The 20,056-nt window shown below is 39.9% G+C and overlaps 1 protein-coding gene across 1 annotated transcript in view; it reads left to right on the forward strand.

The window, feature by feature from the left end:
• MTHFD1L (methylenetetrahydrofolate dehydrogenase (NADP+ dependent) 1-like) overlaps positions 1-20,056 on the forward strand; it is a 155,319-nt gene that overhangs the window by 19,873 nt on the left and 115,390 nt on the right. The window contains exons 9-15 of the mRNA XM_014950508.1: positions 1,868-1,947; positions 2,637-2,734; positions 7,507-7,680; positions 15,753-15,889; positions 17,145-17,191; positions 18,397-18,504; positions 19,417-19,491. Of these exons, the coding sequence (XP_014805994.1) occupies positions 1,868-1,947; positions 2,637-2,734; positions 7,507-7,680; positions 15,753-15,889; positions 17,145-17,191; positions 18,397-18,504; positions 19,417-19,491 (719 nt within the window). The remainder of the gene's footprint in view (positions 1-1,867; positions 1,948-2,636; positions 2,735-7,506; positions 7,681-15,752; positions 15,890-17,144; positions 17,192-18,396; positions 18,505-19,416; positions 19,492-20,056) is intronic.

Here is a 20,056-nt window from a genome sequence, read left to right on the forward strand (position 1 = left end):
GCTATCCGAAATTGCCTGAGCAGACAGGTAGGGCATGACAGTGACTCTCGCCCATCCACACGATGGGGTACGAATAGATGGGCGGATGGGCCTTCCTTGGGGTGAGTCGGAGGAGGGAGCACAATGTTCAGCTGATCTTCTGGCCCAAATCCAAAGCAGAGAGTGCTATCCTGGCTCCCATCTGGAAAATTTATCCTAAGAGAGCTGTTGCAGTCCTGTGATTGTCTTACTAGCTCGTGTGTGCATGACTTTCACCTCTAGCTTCACCCTCACCCCTATAAAAGCCTCGTCAGTCATTTGTGGGGTGTGTGTGTAGCATAGGCAGCCGGAGAGAAGTAGTTTATTGAAGGGAAATGTCTCATTCTGATATGTATTTACACACATGCTGGCTCCGCCCTGATAAAGAAGTCATATTAAGCCAAATAACATAAAAAGTCTAAATGTTTCTGCAAAGCACAGCTGTCTGAAAGGGGATTTTAAACTTCATTCTTCCTACTTCATTTGTCTCTTTGGCAGCTCTCCCAGGCTGGTCTCAAAGCAACAACAGTCAACTTATGACTGTGATAGGCTGTTCCAGTAAAACTCTTCTGTCTGAGTCTAAAACTGAGCATCTCCAGGAGACATTTTTTTTAAATGGCAAGTGTTAATACAAGCAGAAGGATTTTCAGATGCTTTCTTAATTAGAGTTCAGCGTCAGGACTGTCACCCTCTGCTTGGGTAGCTTTGGCACTGACGTACTAGATGTCTAGTGACAAGAAAGTTTGAGAAAGGGTTGGAAAACCATGGGGAGCCGTGCTGCCTCCTCTGCACGCCGCTGCCTGCCGCTCTGGCTCCAGCCTGAGGTTTCTGTCCCCTGCCACCCCCCTGGGACCCTTTTGGTGAGGGGTGATTGTGCAAGGCAACGTGAGCGCTTTATGATTGTCGGCGCAGATGGGATGAGCAGAGCGAGAGCTTGACCAGGTCAGGGTTTGCACTTCGGTTACCCTGTGGGCGAAAGGCTAAAGCTGTCAGCATACAGTTGTTATTTTTTATTACAGTTGTGTCTACGCCCTTCGGAATGCGACTGGGGCCTTCATACGCCCACAGAGACGAGGACGTGAATTTTGGAGAAACTGTGCCTAGATAAAAGTCAATAAGCAACAGAAAAACAAGCCAAAAGAAGGATTACAGGAAAATGACAAAATAATATGTTTAGTTAGGGTAGCTGAAGTGTGATTATTGTGTGATATATTGCCAATAGAAACAACTGTAACTGTCTCTAAATTGCGTAGACTCTTCAGAATTTCTACTTTTAATGTCACATTGATGAAGATAACTTTTGCAGCTCAAAAAATTTTGCATATTCTGATTCCAAGTTATAAATCCAATTGGACAATAATCCTGTATTGTATTCTGTGATCCTTTCATTGTTCTTTCTTGCTGTAGTCGGTGTGTGGAAAAGAACAATCTTTACCATGCTCAGTTTGGTGTTCAGTTTAAAAATATATGTAGGTTTTTAAATCCTCGTAGCTGTCTGGCTTTTTGTTGTTGGCTTGGAGTGGTTTTTTTTGTCCAAAAGGAATTATTTGAAACTTGGAATTAATTTTTGTGTTTCCTAATTTTCTTTTTCAAATATGTGTATGCTTCATCATGTGCGTGTGTGTGTTTGTGTAATATGCTCTGAACCAGTTGCTCTCTGGTTTTCACAGTACATCCATCCTCCTGGGTGATTTGAAGTATTAAAGAAGCCACCTATGATTTTGTCAGTGACATCGTTAAATTTCAAGTCGACATTAAAAATTTTTTTGTTTGGACCTAGCTTTTAAATATACATGCTCCCACTCACAGAAACTTTGTGATTTATTAGTGTAATACTTTTATTTTACAGAGAAACACAACTATGGTCAGCAAAACAACCATGCTGCTGAAAACACTGTTGGTTCTCTTGCAATAGCAATGCGAATGCAGGTTAGTGTAACTGCAAATACTGTAAATTTTATGTTATTTCTTTGAATTGTAGAAATTGCTTCTGCAGTTTAGATTTTAATTTTTGTTTTGCTCTTTTGAACATCTTACCTGCCTTCCCTTTTTACTCAGCTAGTTAGGGTGAGTCATGCCTCTTACATTGGGTTAGAGAAAGGTAAATTAAAAATCAATTCCAATGATTACTGTAAAGCTTGGCAGAAGCATTTGTATCAATAGACTAATGTTACGTATTCTGGTAAAACAGTGAAAATTAATTATATCTGTGCACATTTTTGTGATGTGATGATAGAGGGTCCAAAAGTTCATTTTATGTCAAGGCAGCATGAGTTAGTCAATGAACAATTAAGATCTTCCATTATTTTTAAGGTGTGAGAGAATAAAATTAATTCTTCGTTTTGCTAGAACAAAATTTCCAAGTGCCTATTCAGAGACTTTTCTCTGCTACTTACATGTTAATGGTCTTGTCTCTTTCTGAAAGGAGGGCAAACAATAAGACAGTAATAGTGCAGTGATGGTTTTATTCTTTCATCCTAAAACTATGAAATGGGAAGATTTTTAAGTTTGTTTTTTGTTACCCTTTGCCATAAAAGTTATTTCAACATGCTTGTTTGAAATTAATGTTCAGCATTTACGATGCAGCTGGTCTGTGCTGTTTTCTTGTTTAAAAACAGAACATGGTAAAAAACACAGAGCGATGGATCCAGTCCCAGCGGTACAGGAAGTGGGACCTCCGCTGCTTGAAACTGCGGCCGCTCTTCCCAGTGCCCAGGTAATAAGTGGTTTTTTTTAAATTAAAAAAAAAAAAAGAGTAGACAAATGTTAAATGTGACAATGAACCACAAAAGTGGTCCGTGCCTAATTATTTTTAATCAACTTATGTAGACTACATGTTGTGCCTTTTTGTTGAATGCCTTCTGTTTCCCATCAATTTTTACTTTTATGATGTACATTGGAGCCAAGCTTTATTTAATGAAGACGTAGAACTGGAAGGTTTCATTGAGGGAGGTGAAGCCTTGTGTAGCATCAACAGGAATACAAAATACAAGAAGTTCCTAATAGCTAAACGCTAACGTAGGGAGGTGTTTATGGATCTAGTTAAGGCTCAGCGGTTTCAATGGCATTTGCTCTTGTGTTTATTTTCTTCCCTCAGTAGAAGTACTTCCTTCTGCATTAGACTTTTAAATTCCCGTGTAGATGTGAAAAGCAGGAAGCGTATTTATTCTCATAGTCAGAATTTTTTCAACCACAGAATCACATGCAGTTGGAAGGGACCTCTGGAGATCATCTAGTCTAACCCCCCTGCCAAAGCAGGTCCACCTAGAGCAGGTTGCACAGGAACTTGTCCAGGCAGGTTTTGAATGTCTCCAGAGAAGGAGACTCCACCACCTCCCTGGGCAGCCTGTTCCAGGGCTCTGCCACCCTCAAAGCAAAGTTCCTCCTCGTGTTTAGGTGGAACTTCTTATGTTCAAGTTTGTGCTCATTTCCTCTTGTCCTATCCATGGGCACAACTGAAAAAAGACTGGCACCATCCTCTTGACATCCACCCTTTAAGTATTTATAAACATTGATCAGATCCCCCCTCAGCCTTCTCTTCTCCAGACTAAAAAGACCCAAGTCCCTCAGCCTCTCCTCATCAGGGAGATGCTCCAGGCCCCTAATCATCTTTGTAGCCCTCTAGTGTACCCTCTCCAGCAGTTCCCTGTCTGGGCCGCAGGGATTTTAGGTCTGCCTTTACAGGGTTGCTAACATCTCTGACATTTAGAGCAGCCTGAGCCCTTTGCTGTGCTGATGGGCTTTGCTGTGTGTTGGGTGGAACCAAGGACTTGAAGTGAGGTTCTGTCAATGTAAGAAAACTTCAAAATTTTTGTGTGCATATTTGTGTGTGTGCATATGGGCCAGGCAGGTGATGAAGGGACTGGAGCACCTCGCATAGCAGGAAAGGTGGAGAGGCCTGCGACTGCTCGGGCTGGAGAAGTCTTAGGGGAATCTTATCAATACATATAAATGCAACATATATAAATATAAGGGCACAAATGGAGCCCTAGCTCTTTTCAGTGGCGCCCGGTGCTCCTGGGGCAATGGGCACAAGCTGGAACACATGGGGCTTCATCTGAACATCAGGAAACACTATTTTACTGTGAGGGTGACTTGCACAGGTTGCCCAGGGTGGCTGTGGTGTCTCCTTCCTTGGAGGTATTTAAAAGTTGTCTGGGCATGGTCCTGGGCAGCCCATGGCCCAGCTCAAGTTGGGAGGTTGGACCAGATGATCTCCAGAGGCCCCTCCCAACCTCAACCACCCTGCGATTCTGTCATTCTGAATCCCACTGCTGTGTTTTTGGAAAGCTGTAAGAAAATGTTTTCTTTTCTAAGCGCTTTGATTTTCACTGTCACTTACAACAGTTTAATGGGAATGGACGCAATTGTAATTCGAAACAGAGATGGCAAAAGAATAAGTTTCTATTGTACCCGGAGGCATAAGGGGGAAGTAATGCTTAAACGTTTCCTGGGCCAGCATGTAACATTTCTAGAATTAAAGCCTGAAAAATCTATCCTTGAATAATACAGTTAAAAGGTAAATTAAAGCATGTGATGTCATGAGTGTGATACTTACGTAATTAATATATAGTGGCATATAATATAACCAGTAATAGGACTTCCATCTCTTTGATAACCCTCTAGCTTTATGTCTTTTTTCTTTTAAACATAAAATAACTCATCAGATGGAAAGTATCCTGCAATAAAATGTAATCTTACAGTAATACCCTGTGTTGTGTGGAAACACATGGAGTTTTCATTGAAAATGGGGCAAAGCCACTTAAGCACTAAAACTAGGAACATCTGCTTTTTTGATTTCTGTGAGATCTGGGTGTTAATTGAAGTATTTCCAAAGATACTGGAAAAGGAACAGAAGATTTTCTTACAGTAAAAAAAAAACCCACCAGCACACAGGCTGAGTAGATGTAGAGCTTTCCCCCATCTTTTAAATTTTCCTGTATTTTGTAAATTATGATTTCCCACTGTCAGTGGTGGAGTTTTTGCTTAACAATTCTCATACATGCAGAATAACCACTGTTGCACATTTCCAGCAATATTGAGTAATGTAACTTATTGAATAATTCTGGAATTCTTAACGTAGAAAATATATTGTCAAACTAGAAGAGCTAGCCACAAATGTGGACTTCTAAATGCTAGTTAAATCTTTAATTTCCTGTGCTTTGGAAAATGCTTTTTACCAGAAACAACAGACTAGACATAAACATTTCATATGTGTTGTTTAGCCTTAGTATTAGTTAGGGTATAAATGTCAATTCATTGTGAAATTACGCCTTTTATCACTTCATTGCATGTATCAGTGTGCAGTCTGTCATTAAAGGATTTTAAGTTGTTAAAAATCTAATTGCCTTGAAGGTTCTTGAGGGAACTTCAGATGGGGAGATGGCAACAGCAATGTTAGCATCCACTGTCAGTTTTACTCAATGTCTAAAAACATTTGTAATTTATTTAACTAGAATTTTTTTACCTTTTAATTTGTTTATAAGTGGTCAGTTTTGTTGCTTTCTCTTTTTGCCACCTGCAGGGTGGGAAAAGCCTCATTGTTTCTCCCAGAACTCTGAGAGGGAGGCATTTGTGGCCCAGGAGATGAGGGAAATAGGAAGGGCTGAGATTGCTGCAGGGAGTCTTGATAGTCTGGCCTGAGATTTCAAATAGTAGCCTCTGTCTTTTAGTAAAGAGGCTGATACATTCAGTAGGGAAAAAAATTGGGCAGATATAACTTTCTGTCATACTAATAGTCTACATCCTTCTCCACTTGCCGAATACATCAATTGCTTTAAGAGGAGAATAGTCACCCTACAGATTTTTCGTGCTTAAACCTTAAGAGACCACACTGTCATCAACTTACCAATATTTTTCTGGGACTCAAGTTGTTTTTATAAAGAGAGTTCTGAATGAGAACTTTAAATATTCTTTCTCATATGCTGTTTGTAAGCTACTCCGTCTTGTCTTCTCGTTACGTTTTTATGGATAGTTGTGTTTGAAGTAATGCATAAGAAAGCCTAAGGTATCTCCTTTTGCGTAAGAGGATGTGTTTAGTGTGTTGTCGTCAAAGACATATGTCTTTGAAAGAAAGCAGATTCCAGGTTAGTATGTGCAATGAAATGGTCTGCAACCCAACCACTAAGTGCTGTGATTGAGTAACTTCTTGTCCTGTAGTACTGGATTACGTCAGTGCTTGGATGGATGATTTCTGGGTTTCATTTATCTGCTGCAGGATGCAAAAGTGGGATGCTTGAGAATTAGAATTGAAAATCGGTCCCAGTTTAGGATACCCTCAAAAAATTGCAAGCAATTAAGTTGGCATAAACTGATCATTTGCTCTTGGATGCAGAACAGCCAAAGTCCACACATAGAGTTGAGATCTGGCAGTAGTTCTGTGCTCATCTGTGAATATTTGAGGTCTTGCAGACTGTTTGAAAGTTCAGGACATTTGCTTTGATGCCATTGCCAGATTCTATCTTAACAATATCGTAATCAACTGAAACTGCAGGAAGGAATTTAGTCTAGTTAGGCTGAAAGTAATTAATCTCTTGGTAATTTTTTAACTTGCTTTGTGGTGATGTGAGTGATTCAAAGCCAAAGGACACAACTCCTCACATCTTGTGTGCTGGGCCCTGGACTTTACTGCCACGGGAGCTTGCAGCTGCTAAGTGCTTAAGTGGACGTAATAAGGGGCAACTAGGTCAAGCCCACAAACACAAAATCCATGAAGGAGTATTAAATCCAAAGGGTCCAGGTGGTCTAGGTCAGGAATTGCAGGTACGGTAGTGTCCCCCAGCCTACAGCCCTCTCCTCTCAGGCAATTCTACTACATGTGCTTGCTCCATGCTTGTTCTCCTGCCTCAGTTGCCACTCGCAGTCCTTGCTGGAAATAGTTTGTAAGCTCACTGGACTTCTGGCCTGAGCCCTGTGCATTAAACTCCTGCTATGTGGCCATTTTCAATGTGTTTTAGAAGCACGTGAGTTGATCTTCAAATGCCTTGTTTCCCTTGGTGCCCTCACAGGGGAGTAGCAAGGCTTAGCGTGCTTGGTGGGTACCCTCTGATGAAAGCATCGGGTTTAGCTAACGTGTTTATGTGACTGTTGGCCAAGAAATGTATGCGCTTTTTAGTAAAGTGTATGTGCTGAAATATACTGGGAGGGAGGAGAAGAAAAACAAAACCAGAAACATCCATTCCAGTGGGACAGGCTTGAGCATCCAGCAGACACGTCTCTAGCTTGATATGAAAGCATTACATAATATTTGGAGTCTGATTAAATGAGAAAACTCTGTGAAACTGTAACAATTAACAAACACTGCACGTGATTTCCAATATTGTATTAGGTGTTAGCTAATATTTAGGTTTGGTTAATAAAATGTGAGAGAGGATTGAAAAACTGAACACAATAACCCCATTGTTGGAGTGTTTGCTGTTGTTTTGTGCTCTGTCATCGACCACCTAAGCTGAGAGAAATCTCCTGGCTCCTATTTGTTTTCTTTTCCAGTGATATTGAGATTTCCCGAGCACAGAGTCCAAAAGCTGTTGATGTACTTGCCAAGGAGATAGGATTGCTTACAGATGAAATTGAGATCTATGGCCAAACCAAAGCCAAAGTACGTTTGTCCCTGCTGGAAAGGTTAAAGGATCAACCAGATGGAAAATATGTTCTAGTGGCTGGGTAAGAATGCACAGTAATGTCATTAATGTCCACCCTTTCCACTCATATTAATATAAACATGCAGCTTACATCTTCTTTAATACACTGCACAAATAAGAACCCTGAATGTTTTCAGCTGTAAATTGTTCTCTTCTGAAATCAAGCAGGTTTTGAAATATTTTGAAGCAACACAACCTTTCTTCCAAACTGTTTTTAGGGAAGTAAAGTACATTTTATAAAAGGTGGTTTGTTCTAAGCTTCTTAAATGTTATCTGTTGGTGTGTGGAGTTTTTCTTACTTCAGAATTTTAAATGTTTAACTTGAATAGTCTGTATGTATGATGGCTGTTTATAAACAAACTTTAGCAGAAGCTACATGCTAATCTGTTGATATTAACAATAAATACTTTTTTATTGAAGAACAGATTACACAGTTAAAAAAGCCATGTTTTTTCTCTGAAATGTAGACATGTCTCCAGCCAGGCTTATTCTGCTCTGCGTTCCCACGATTGTAGCAAATGCTGTGCTCAGCAGGAATTATGCGCTTCTCTTCCAAAGAGCTACGAGTTTTTTCACCATTCAGTGACACAACATTTATTTCATTCACCTGGTTTGCTAAGTGGAAACTTGTGAACAAACGTGTGAAGGTTTTCATTATTATTTTAATTGCAATGTGTTCGTTATATTCCGACTTAAATCTGTATCATTGCTTCCTTGTAAGTAAAACCAATCTGGTTTAAAAATATAGCTCTAGGCTGATCCAGAAGGAGAAGGCGGTTCTGAACTGCCTTGATCTACCGGTTCCTCAGTCGAGGTAGTGTTTTGCAAACTGTTTGCTTTACTGCCTTCCTGTGGGGACAGCCTGGATTTCTGGTGCTCTCTGGGACGGAGCCGTTGTAGGCTGAGAGACCTGATGTTACAAAGCTGAGGCAGGCAAATTATGAAAGCTGTCTTCAAAGCTACGTGATAGAGCTGCCATTTATAAAGATGTTCCTGGAGGATGTTGGAACAGTTGCTTGAGAAGAGAAAATAATAGCTGGTTGAGCCTGGTTTCCTTCGGTAGAGTTTTATTTGGTATTTTGCTACTTTGGAGAGGGAAAAGCAGACGCAGCATTTGTCTGAATGCTGTTTTGTTGGCACAGACAGAAGTGTGTATACATGTGGAAGAAAAGGGGAAGTTTTGACTAGCAAGACCAAAAGTTGGCAACAAATAGAAAATTGTATCTTCTTAAGTTTATGCAACACTTTTATATAAGACTGAACTGTGTTTCACAGAGAAATGGCTGGGTTTGGTACCTACACAACTTGGTGGTGCCATACCTCACTATTTGTAACTTCTCTGAGGTTACTGCATATGGTGGGGTGAGTACAAAGCCACATCTGCTGCAGGAGGAGTGCCGGGACAGGGTGGCTACAATAATGGGAACGTTCTCTTCTGAGAGAGTTCAAAGTTTGACTTTGAAATACTGTACATATAAAAGAATATATATAACTTGTGTTTATGTGTTCTCGTTTGCTGAAATGACCGAAGCAGACAATCATTTTAAGAAAAGTGAGGAACTGCATCTGGTGGGGAAATGTTTGCTGAATGAAAACTGAATACCACTCAAGTGTGGAAGTTGGGGGGTGAAATAATATCCTCAGTTGCCGCCTTCATCCTTTCTCTGCCAAGGCAAGGTCAACCAAAACCTGCCATTTGAATTACTATGTTTGTTCATAATAACCAAAGATATTTAAAAATTCCTTTAGAATGATGCAGTATAGGTCTTCAGAATAAGTTTTCGGTGCTTCAGAGGAAACATTTAAGATATATGCTTATGCTTCAGGGTATTTGGTCTGAAGAAAGTATTTATTATGTATGATGTGAACTTTTCATATGTGAAGGGAGTAAAAAGTGTGTATGTGTGTGTATTTTCAACGAGCTGCAAAATCTCCAACCTCTATCCACGATGCAGCCAGTGATGTTTGTGCCTGTAATTCCCCAATCGGGTTTCAATGTTTCAGGATGTCTAGGAATTTATTCCTGATGTGCTAGAGCCCAAACTTCTTGTTCTGAATAGTAAAATGCAACCAAATGTACTTTCTTAGCTCTAAGGATAGCTGTATTTATGACTTTTTAAGAAGCTGCTACTAACTGGAAAGTCTTCTTCGCACCTTCTAAAAGCACACAAATACGCCGAAATGCCTCATCCGATACATAAGATGTATGAGAAACTGCAGTTTGATGAACAGATCATGAACAGATCAAAATAGGATGAAGACTTCATTTCTTCATAACTTCCATTTTCTTCTGCATGGAGAGCATTCTTTTCACTTTTTGTCATTCTCACTTTTTTTTGTGTGTGTGTGTGTTGTTTGTTGTAGGGGTCATGTTAAGACACCTTGGGGTCAGAGCTACAAGTTATCACGGAGTAATTAGCTTTTGAGCATCAACTGCCAAGCCACCTCCCATTCACTGCAAGCTGAGAGCATGCAAATAACTGAAGCTTGTGCACGACCCAGTAGCTAAGTTTAGTGCCTGGTGTAACTCAAGTCATGCGCTCAAGCATGTAGATAGCATATTTGTAAACACAATATGAAACTACATCTAAAATTTGTTAGACTCTGTGTGTGTGTGTGTGTTCCAGCATTTTGTTTTCAAATGCTCCAGTGCTGTGGCTTGTACCAGCTAATTCTGGAAACTTGTTGGCTTCAAAAATGCAAGCCGAAGAATGATGGAATGTGGAAAAATTATGAAATATAGTGTTGGTTTTAGTAAGAAGGGTGTTGAATTTTGGATGCTGGAAAATTTAAAATCAGTACTTCTCACCTAACATTAATAGATTGTTTTGTGAGGAACTACCTTTTCGGAAAGCTGAAAATAGAGGGAAGTAAATACTAACCTAATGCTTGTACAAGTGGTATGATGGTAAATGTCTTAGGGACTGAATTTTCAGATTTAGAATTGCAGTTTACTTCTAATGGGTATGTATTGGATTATATTGCTGTTCACTGTATTCTTGGACCCCAAGGTGTTTAAAAGAAAAGAAAAATGGTAGACATAAAAACAAGGGAAAAGCACAGAGAGGAGTTAAGTGGGGAAAATGCCACTGTGTTGGTGCACTGAAACACTAGGCAAAGTCATGGCCCAGACAGTTTGTCATGTATTCGTCACGTCATTGCACAGCTCCTCATTGGGATTGTCTTGGACGGGCCTTTGCCAGCTTTTGAGAGTTTGTAGTTGTGAATTCCTCGGTCTGTTCCTGGCTTTGTTCAGTCACTTCAGGTTCCTAGCAGCACTGTGCTTTCATATCTGGGAGCTCCAGTACCATTCTGAGGAGGCCACTGCAATGTTGTCGTGATCTCACCTCGATGAAGTGGCAGGAGTTGCAGTTCTTCTGTGCTCAGAAATAAATTTCTGACAGTGCAAATCTGGGCTGGGAGATGCGGGTAGGTGAGGCTGTCACAGGAACTCAGTTGCCCATGCCCTCCATAGCTTGGCTTCCCAGGTTTCCATGTGGATCATGGGAATGGGGAACTCATTAAAATCCTTGAAATTGCTGACACTGATGATTAGAAGATGGGAAATTTGAAAGAGGAGAGCTGTCACATATCCAGTAAAGTTCTTGCTGGAGTCACAGCGGCTGGGGTAGCTGTGAGGAGGTTACAGCTGGTGTAGTGTATCATCTCACTGTTTGTTTATTTTCTCTTTGGGAGACCTCATGTAGCTTTCCCACAGAAACAGCTCCACTGTAAGCTAATGTGATGTATAACAAACAAACAAAAAGTCTGCATATTCTTATCTTTGTTTGGATATACATAAAGAGAGGAGGCTTTCCAATGTTATGGAAAACTCACTGTGCCAAGGAGCTGGTGACTGCTTGGTAGGTGGCAAAGTAAGAAGTTTTAAAGAGGAAAACGATTGTGGGATTTCTGTGTTTAGATTGAAAACATATTAAAGAAATTTGAAGAATAATGCAAATGGGAGTAAAAGTCTCTTGAAGTTCATTAAAATTTACTGTATTTTAAAAGGTTGGGTTTTTTTTTCTAGATTTGAGTAAGGTCAAAACACAGCGTTGCACATTTGAGCTAAAGTTAGCCTTTGGCAGTTGTAATTTTATATTCATGCAAGCCAGTGACCTAAGTTGCAAGAGTGTAGGCTCAGTAGTGTAGCCAGCAAAAACATCTCAATGTCCACAGAACAGCTTAAGTGGATTATTTTATTTATAAAAACTGATCAAAGTAGGCCAGGTACAAAAGGGAAGATATTTCAACTAAGCTTTCTGAGGAAATTATTGAAATAGAAATGTCTTTTAATTTCAGGCTTTTTTTTTTTTTTTAAACCTAATATTTAAAGCTGAGGTTCTGGTAACTATCAAAACTATTAAATAACTGTTTAGATCTTCAGGCTTATCCTCTAGTCTCCAGGCTGCTACTGAGCCTCTGAGAATTAAAGGTGTCCTGCTAGGGTGTCTCATGTGGTATGAGAAGTTGAGGATGGGTAAGTGAATTGTGCTTTACTGAGTACTGTGATTTACAGAGTCCTCACATCTTGTTAATTCTGCTAGGTGGAAAGAGACTGAAAAGTCAGGTTCCTGGTTTTGACTTCTCAGGGGTTTGTGCCTATTCCTGCTGCAGTGGACAAGGTTGCTTGGGAGAGTGTCACCTGAGTTCTGTAGACTGCTTATGGAAGTCCGGTTGCTGGTTTTCTTCTTCCATCACAAGTGCCTTTAGACATTTTAAGCCATTAGATGTTCATCTGAGTTACTCTATTTCCAGGAAAGCTAAGGGTCACAGGGCTTCTCAGAAGGGAAAGAACAGCTTAAAATGAACAAAAAAGAAGGGAAAGAACAGCTTAAAATGAACAAACCCATGTGAGGAGCACATTGAAAGTGTAGGCTGTTAAAGCCAAGCTGGTTTGACAAAGTCAAGGTCCTGTCTGCAAAGACATGTTCATTTACTGCTACAAATCATTGTCTGCTTGCATGAGTACACTGATGAAAATAAGCTTGTTCTTATTCATTTTTACCCCCATTTTGGTGGAGGCTGGTTCTCCCAGAGTGCCACATTCTCTGTAGGGATGTGGCTGGTGCAGAGTATCAACGTACTGGAAATTCAGCAAAGGCAAGATCTGTTCCTCCCAGTGAGCAATGGTGTGTTCCTCTTTTTTGTTCTTTGGAAAAAGGCCTTTTTTCACAGAAAATTCCTAGAGCTTTCTGGCTTATCTTACGTAGTCATTTTAGAATAAGCCAGCTAAAATACCAGAGTATTTTAGTAATGTGGCACTTTTTGGTGTGTCTCTTCTGCAACAAGTAGACACTATTGTTCATGCAACTACCGACATGCTGCATCTTTGCTTTTCTTGGTTCTCAGGAATTGTAAGTCCCTGTGCTGCTGTGCATGGTGGGTCAGCCATGTTTTGAGCTGCTCTTAAGTAAATAACCTAGTGATGGTGTCTCTGAATTCTCTTGAATGTGAACTTTGTGTGTCCGATGATCTTGAAGAGAGGTAACCACCAGCAGGAAGCACTGCAAATGCAAGTTGTTGTGTTAGCAGTGCAACTGGTGTGTGCACTGGGTTTGTGGAGAGTCCTTTACTGGTAAATTCCAGCAGTTATAGGTGTCTGTAGTTTGCTTTTTGGTGTGTGTGTGTCTGTTTTGTTTTTTGAATAACAGTTTAAAGAGTTATTATCTTGTTAAGTCTCTGAATGAGTGCAGTAATGCCTCAAGATTACTCATATTTTCTTTAAATCTGGCTTTAGTGCAAAGGAATAAGAGGATCAAGTAAATGAGATTAGGGCAATAGACAGAAGTGAATGAGACAGTAGGACAACAAGGGGCAAGGAGAAACCATGCTAATATTTGAAGGGGTGTTGGGCAACCAGTGTTAGAACACTAGTCAGGAGGGTGAAACAGTAAGCATCTTTGTACAATAGTAAGGATCCTTTGTCAAAATGGAGATGGGCAGAAATGGTGGGGAAAAATAGAAGCTATCATTGTAGCTAGAGTAAAATAGAGAGGACTCACTGTCATGACAATGTAGAGATCAAAAAGTGTATGTTCTTGCAGGAGCTGCAAACATGAAAGTTAAAGAAATGAAGTAGCATTCTGTGCTCCTGCAGTGGATGAGAAGGAAATAAGAAGGCATAGTATAGATAAAACCATGACAGGGACCAAAACCGCTTTTTGAGAGTAGATAAAATGGCTTCTTCTCAGGATATGCTCGAAATCTCCCACCTCTTTTGGCTTCACATCGATATTTTGCTAAAAATCTGTGAATTTCCTTTTAAGTCATGGGGAGCGTGTTCGCAGAAGGTGGGATGACAAAATAGTCTGGATAGTAAATTATTGATGATGCTTTAAAATCTGATGGTTGGCAAACATGATGTTATAGATGTTATAAACCCAAGTACTACATGGTTATGCAAGAGTAATTCAAAGCTATCAGCAGGCAAAATACTATTTGTTAAAAGTCTCAGTTCAGGGAATGTGTTATAGATGTACTAAACTCCATTGATTTCACTGGAATTTGAGTTAAAACATTACTTATCTGAATAGGAAAATTCTTTCCTAGAACAGCATAGAAGATGTTAATTTGGCTTGCTTCCTATTGTGCAAATTTTTCAAGACCTATCTAAGAAAGGCTTCTTTTTTTAACAAAAAGCCCAAGATCCGATAATGATGTGAAAGATAGATTTGTGACAAGTTAATGTTTTTCATGTGTTTTAATTTTGTGGGACAAAGAAGGGCGTTTGTCAATCTGTGAACTAACTGAACTAAGCTGAATCTTAAAGGCAAGGAAGCAACACGGATGTCTCCTTGCACTTGACAATTTCACTAGTGTTTTCATGCCACTTGAATTGTGATCCGAAGATAACAATATCTTGGAGAAATTACTAGTTGGGAAAGGAAGTGTTTCTAATTAGAGCTAGATGTTTTAGCTCAAGTATTGAAGAGGTCATAGGATAAGGGTTCCTCTTTGACTAGGATGTGTGTGGATGCTTGTATTTCCTTGGGAATTAATGTTGTTAACATCAACTTCACTAAGGTACATACTTCTCTGCAGGTAGTGAAGGAGGAGATGCAAATGGTTACACTTTGATGAAAAGTAGGACTTTTGTGATACTGGTGTGAGTGGAAAAAGGACTGGGCCAGAAGGAGAAATGCTGTGCCTCAAATGAATCATTTGAATGCATTTTGGAGATGTGAGATGTGTTCATACTTTAAGAAAGAAAAAGGAAAAAAAAATCAAGATTCCCCCCCTGCTTTTTACATGGATCATAAACAGATGTGCTGACTTTGAAAGCAGGGAGGACATCACTTTAACTGAGGTGTCTCTCATTCACAGAAGGCTGATGAAGTTTTTGACTTGCAAAATCAGGTGACATTGTCCCTTCATTAAAGGGATGTCTGGACGTTAGAGTCTTGGCTCAATCACTGTCTGGATGTGGGGGTTTAAGCTTTTGTATGGGAAGTTGGACTGTGATTGTAATTGTCCCTCATCACCCTTAAATCTGCAAAAATATCATGAAATGTAAGTGTAAAATAAATCATATTCAGTTGAATATATTGACTTTTGTGTCCCGTTTTATTTAAAAAGCAGCTGATCTGTCATTGTTGAGAGTTATGATGACATGGAAGCTGGAGGATAGTTGAGCTCTACAAACAAAAGTGTTGGTTATTTAATTTTAAATATTATATTATTTCATTCAAAGTTTGAGCAGTGGGAATAAAACATCTCATGCATTACTACAGAAAAGAATTAATACATGCTCAAAGTATCTTGATGGATGGTTTGTTAATGAAACTGGTGAGATTTTTGTGCTGTAATATAAATGTCTAAATTCAATATATTCTTTTTAGAACTTTTGCCAAAATAATCTTCTCTTTTTCTGCTATCATAGTAAATTGCTTAAATAGAAGACACATGTATATTAGCATTCCAGCTTGAGCTAGCGGCTAACATTGTGGCAGTATTTTTGTGGAGATAAAGTAATCTTATGGAAATTTGCTGTATAAATATTCTTCATTGAAATCAAAAGCTGTAAGTTCTGATACCCTTCGTGAGGCTGACATCAGCAAAGAATTTGATTAATCTTTTTTCTTGTTTTGCTAGAATAACCCCTACACCCCTAGGAGAGGGGAAAAGCACAGTCACAATTGGTCTCGTTCAGGCGCTTACTGCACACCTTAACATTAATTCCTTTGCTTGTCTGAGACAACCTTCCCAAGGACCTACTTTTGGAGTTAAAGGTACGTAATATTTGCAGACTCTTATGAGCCCTTTCTGATTAAAAGGAAATACTTATTTTATTATTTTTCCCCCTTTTGTCTTTAATTCCTTATTTATTTCACTAGCTCAGTGGATTGTCTCTATGGTAGTGTATTGGATTTTTAATTGGTAAAGGTTAATAGATAAAGGTTTCTTGCACACATCTTCCCATGCAAGGTTCATGTACTTAATGTGTGTTGATAAGGCAGATAAAGCCCAAACATTACGAAAGGCATGGTGAGCCAGCAGGAGTTTTGTGAGAGTGCACACCCTTCCAGCCACTCCTCTCCTTGGAGACTCTCTAAAGATGTCTCTAAATGTTACTGTTTGATTCTTCCTTGAGAAGGAGTCCTAAATCCACTCATACTGATCAGAAATACCCAAACTAAGGCAGTTGGCAGTTATGCCTTTGGTTCAGCTCTGCCTGCTTCATACGTTTGGCTAGGTCTGAACCTCCTCTTTCTGTTCTTCTGAGTTGTTGGCCCTAGTTGTGGGCTGCTGCCTTTTTGCCTAGAAACCCTTTAAGAGCCTGAGGGCCAGGTAAGAGCCAGCCAGAGTTCAAGCCTGTCTTCAATGCTGATAGGAAGTAATGCAATCTTTTTTTTTTTTTTTTTTTGCCATTTCTCAGCTGAGATTGGTGCCTAACTGGGCAAGCACTCCCCATCTGCTCTACTTTGCTTTGCTGAAGTTTAAGTTAAAACAAGTTTGATTTCAGCTGGAAGGCTCCTGGTGCTTGGTGCTTCTCAGCCAAGACTGGTGCATGTGAGTGCTTTAATCCCTCTGCTCAGTTTGTGGGGAGGCTGTAGCAAACTCCTTTGCCTGTACCCTAAGAGGCAGTGGGAAAGGAGCCCTCAGGCAGGAGTGTGAAGGTTTTGTTCAGAAGCAGTGCTTGCTCGTGACTGCTGTGTCTTTCCACCCAACAGCTGCATGTGCATGACTGTGTCTTAAATCTGGGCAGGAGCAGAGGGTGGCTCTCATAGAGCCAAAGTGTGGGCCAGCCACCATGTGTAGGCTTTCATTTCAGATCAAGAATTCCCTTTTCACTGCCTGCTGAAAAAAGCCAGCAAGGTTTAAGGAAATCCTGTTTATTGGGGTGCACCATTGATCCCCTAATAGAAATTAAAACGCTGAGAACTGTGTCATCAACGGTGTATGTTTCACTTTGTGTGTCTAAGGGTGGTTGGTTTTTCCCAAAACCAGTGTGAGCCTGATGTGACCATATGCTTTCCTGTGCAGGTGGAGCAGCCGGTGGTGGATACGCTCAAGTGATTCCCATGGAGGAGGTGAGACAGCGGGGGAGGCAGCAAGTCCCTGTCCCTCGGGGAAGGGTGGGCAGTTCCAGGTGACCGCTGCAGCACTTGGTGGTGGTGATGGTCTGCCTGGAGAATTGGAGTTGTATATTCAGGGTGCTTGTTTGGACATGCATGATGGTTTCGCCCCAAAGGAGTCTAATTTAGAATCATAGAATCATAGAATCGTCTAGGTTGGAAGAGACCCTTGGGATCATCGAGTCCAACCATCTACCCTACTCTACAAAGTCATCCCCTACACCATGTCCCTTAGCACTGCATCTAAACGGCCCTTAAACACATCCAGGGATGGTGACTCCACCACCTCCCTGGGCAGCCTGTTCCAACGCCCTATCACTCTTTCGGTGAAAAATTCTTTCCTAATGTTCAATCTAAACCTACCCTGTTGGAGCTTGATGTTGTTAGAGCTCAATGAAACTACTCCGTGGCCCAAACTGATGAAGTACCACCTTGAAAGAGCACAGCTGGTCCATGCAGAGTCCTGATGTAGCACCGTTGTTACAGTTTTGATCCCCTGTTGCACGTGAGTGTGAGCACAGGGTCTTGTGTTGGTTGCTGTCACTGCTGTGGTGCCATCAAAACTGACCTTCTGTCTCCTTCTGTCAGAGATAGATAGCTAAAAAATACAGTACCTACATAATACAGGTATTAATCTAATCTAAACTTCTGATTTCAGGTTTTTAAAACAAAACTTTGGACAAACTTTGTATCAGCAAAGTTCATGCCTGGTCAGCAATGGGCTGGTCTCCCATGGCTAGCAGAAAGCTGGCAAACACCCTCAAAGCCAGCATGCACGGTCTGCTCCAGGGGGTTCAACAGAAATCCACATCTCTGGTCCAGGTCAATTAGTAACTGCTGACAGTAAAGTGATTTAGTATTAATGATGTGGAACTGTAGCCCAGGGATTTTCATTCTTGGATCGTTTAGCAAAGAATGAAGATGTTCATGGCTTTGTTTGGCTAAACTAAGGGTAGTTTGCCACGTACTGAGTTGGAAACAAGTCCTTCATACACCTCAATGTATTTTCAGCCTGATATTTCATCTGCGCTGATAGGTGACTAATCAGAGCTTCAACCTCAAGCACATAGCAACGATTGTTGCTGCTAATCTGTCTGAGATATTAATAAAATGAGTTAAATGGCTTCTTATAAGAAGATTTTGTTGTTTTCACCTTCTAGTTCAATCTTCATTTGACTGGAGACATTCATGCCATAACTGCAGCAAATAATTTGCTGGCTGCTGCTATTGATGCACGGATCTTGCATGAGAACACTCAATCTGATAAGGTGAGAGTTATTTTCCGATATCCACATGACATTTTTTCTTTTCAGTTTTTCAATAAACTGCATTTCAAAGCAAAACAAGTTGATTATCTTTTTATATTCTCACTGTGTGAACAAAAAGTATTGTTGAAGCCATTCTGTGTTCTGCTGGGAAATATTCCATATAGAATATATTTTTCTGGCAAATAGCTGTCATAAGGTAGTCTTTAAGATAAGGATCTTATGCCCAGTACATTGTCAACTATTTCAGACTGTACTAAATAGTTTAACAAAAGATTTTTTTTTCTCTATATATAATCTCGTTCTTTAAAATAATTTCTATGTTACATATTTAAAGTTAAAAATTTAACTTCTGATGTATAGTTGGGTGTGATGTACCTTAAGAAGAAGGGGTTGGGGGGAAATAAACTAGATCCTCTTCTCTGCACTAGATCTGTTGCGACCTTAACACAAATGCTCACTTGAGGCTTTAAAGGGAAGGGAAGTAGTAAAGGAAGAAGTCTCCTTTTTTTTGGCTATTATATTAAAACTGAGCAGGGTTGTCATATCCCCTTTACTTGGTACAACACAAATGTGCATTGAGGCCAGTCTGCATATGGTAATTGCAGCTTGAATAATTTGGACCTTGGTTAAAGTTTTAAAGGGTTCCCAGTTTCACAAATACGTATTTTTTGGTGAAACTTGGTAACACAGTCATTTTGGTAATTGGATTTAAACTGTTACATCATAGGCATTGCTCAAAAGCCTACCACCTTCTCAGAATTGTTTTTTAAATCACTAACCAGAGGTCCACAACTTTTGTTGTTGGGAAATTCTTACTGAAATTCATCTGAGTAAAATAAAGACATTATCTTGTTATTTAACTGGTTCCTGCTTGTAATTTTTTCTTTCATTAACCTCTCGTGTTTTTTATAGGCTTTGTATAATAGACTGGTTCCAGTAGTTAATGGTGTGAGAGAATTTTCTGCTATTCAGCTTGCCCGTCTGAGAGTAAGTTGTTACTTTTGATACTATAATTCTCACCTCAATTATAGTATCTCTTCATAAAATGTGCTATCTTGCATACCTTGTTTAAAATTCTTTAATGTGTGGGACTGAGTTTGTATAAACCTCCCTCATGAATTTATCAAGTCCAGACTTTTTTCTGAAAGCATCATCCTTGAAGTAATAGGATCTGGGTCTGATATTATTTTCATAACTAACATTTTTGCTATTCTCTTCTCCTGAAATAAACCAATAATGTTTTTAAATGCTGTGTCTTTCATAATGTAATATTAAAGTTAGAGTTTTTAAAATACTTTTCCTATTATGGTAAAGTCACGTTTGAAAGCTCGCATTCTTTGGTTTTGCAATATTTTCTGGTTTTGAAAGTTTATTATAGCATATAGTTCTGGGGTTTTATTGATGTCGATTTGGCAGCGCTCTTCCTTTGAGGGGCAGAAGCACATTTGTGTGCAGAGTATATTTGTGCATCCTTCCCGAATGCTTCCAGGAGAGCTTCCTATGCAATTAATGTATGAACGAGGCTGCCATTCTGATCAATAATGAGAGAGCA

The sequence above is a fragment of the Calidris pugnax genome, unplaced genomic scaffold (genome assembly GCF_001431845.1).
Source record: "Calidris pugnax isolate Ruff unplaced genomic scaffold, ASM143184v1 scaffold24, whole genome shotgun sequence".
Taxonomy (NCBI): Eukaryota; Metazoa; Chordata; class Aves; order Charadriiformes; family Scolopacidae; genus Calidris; species Calidris pugnax.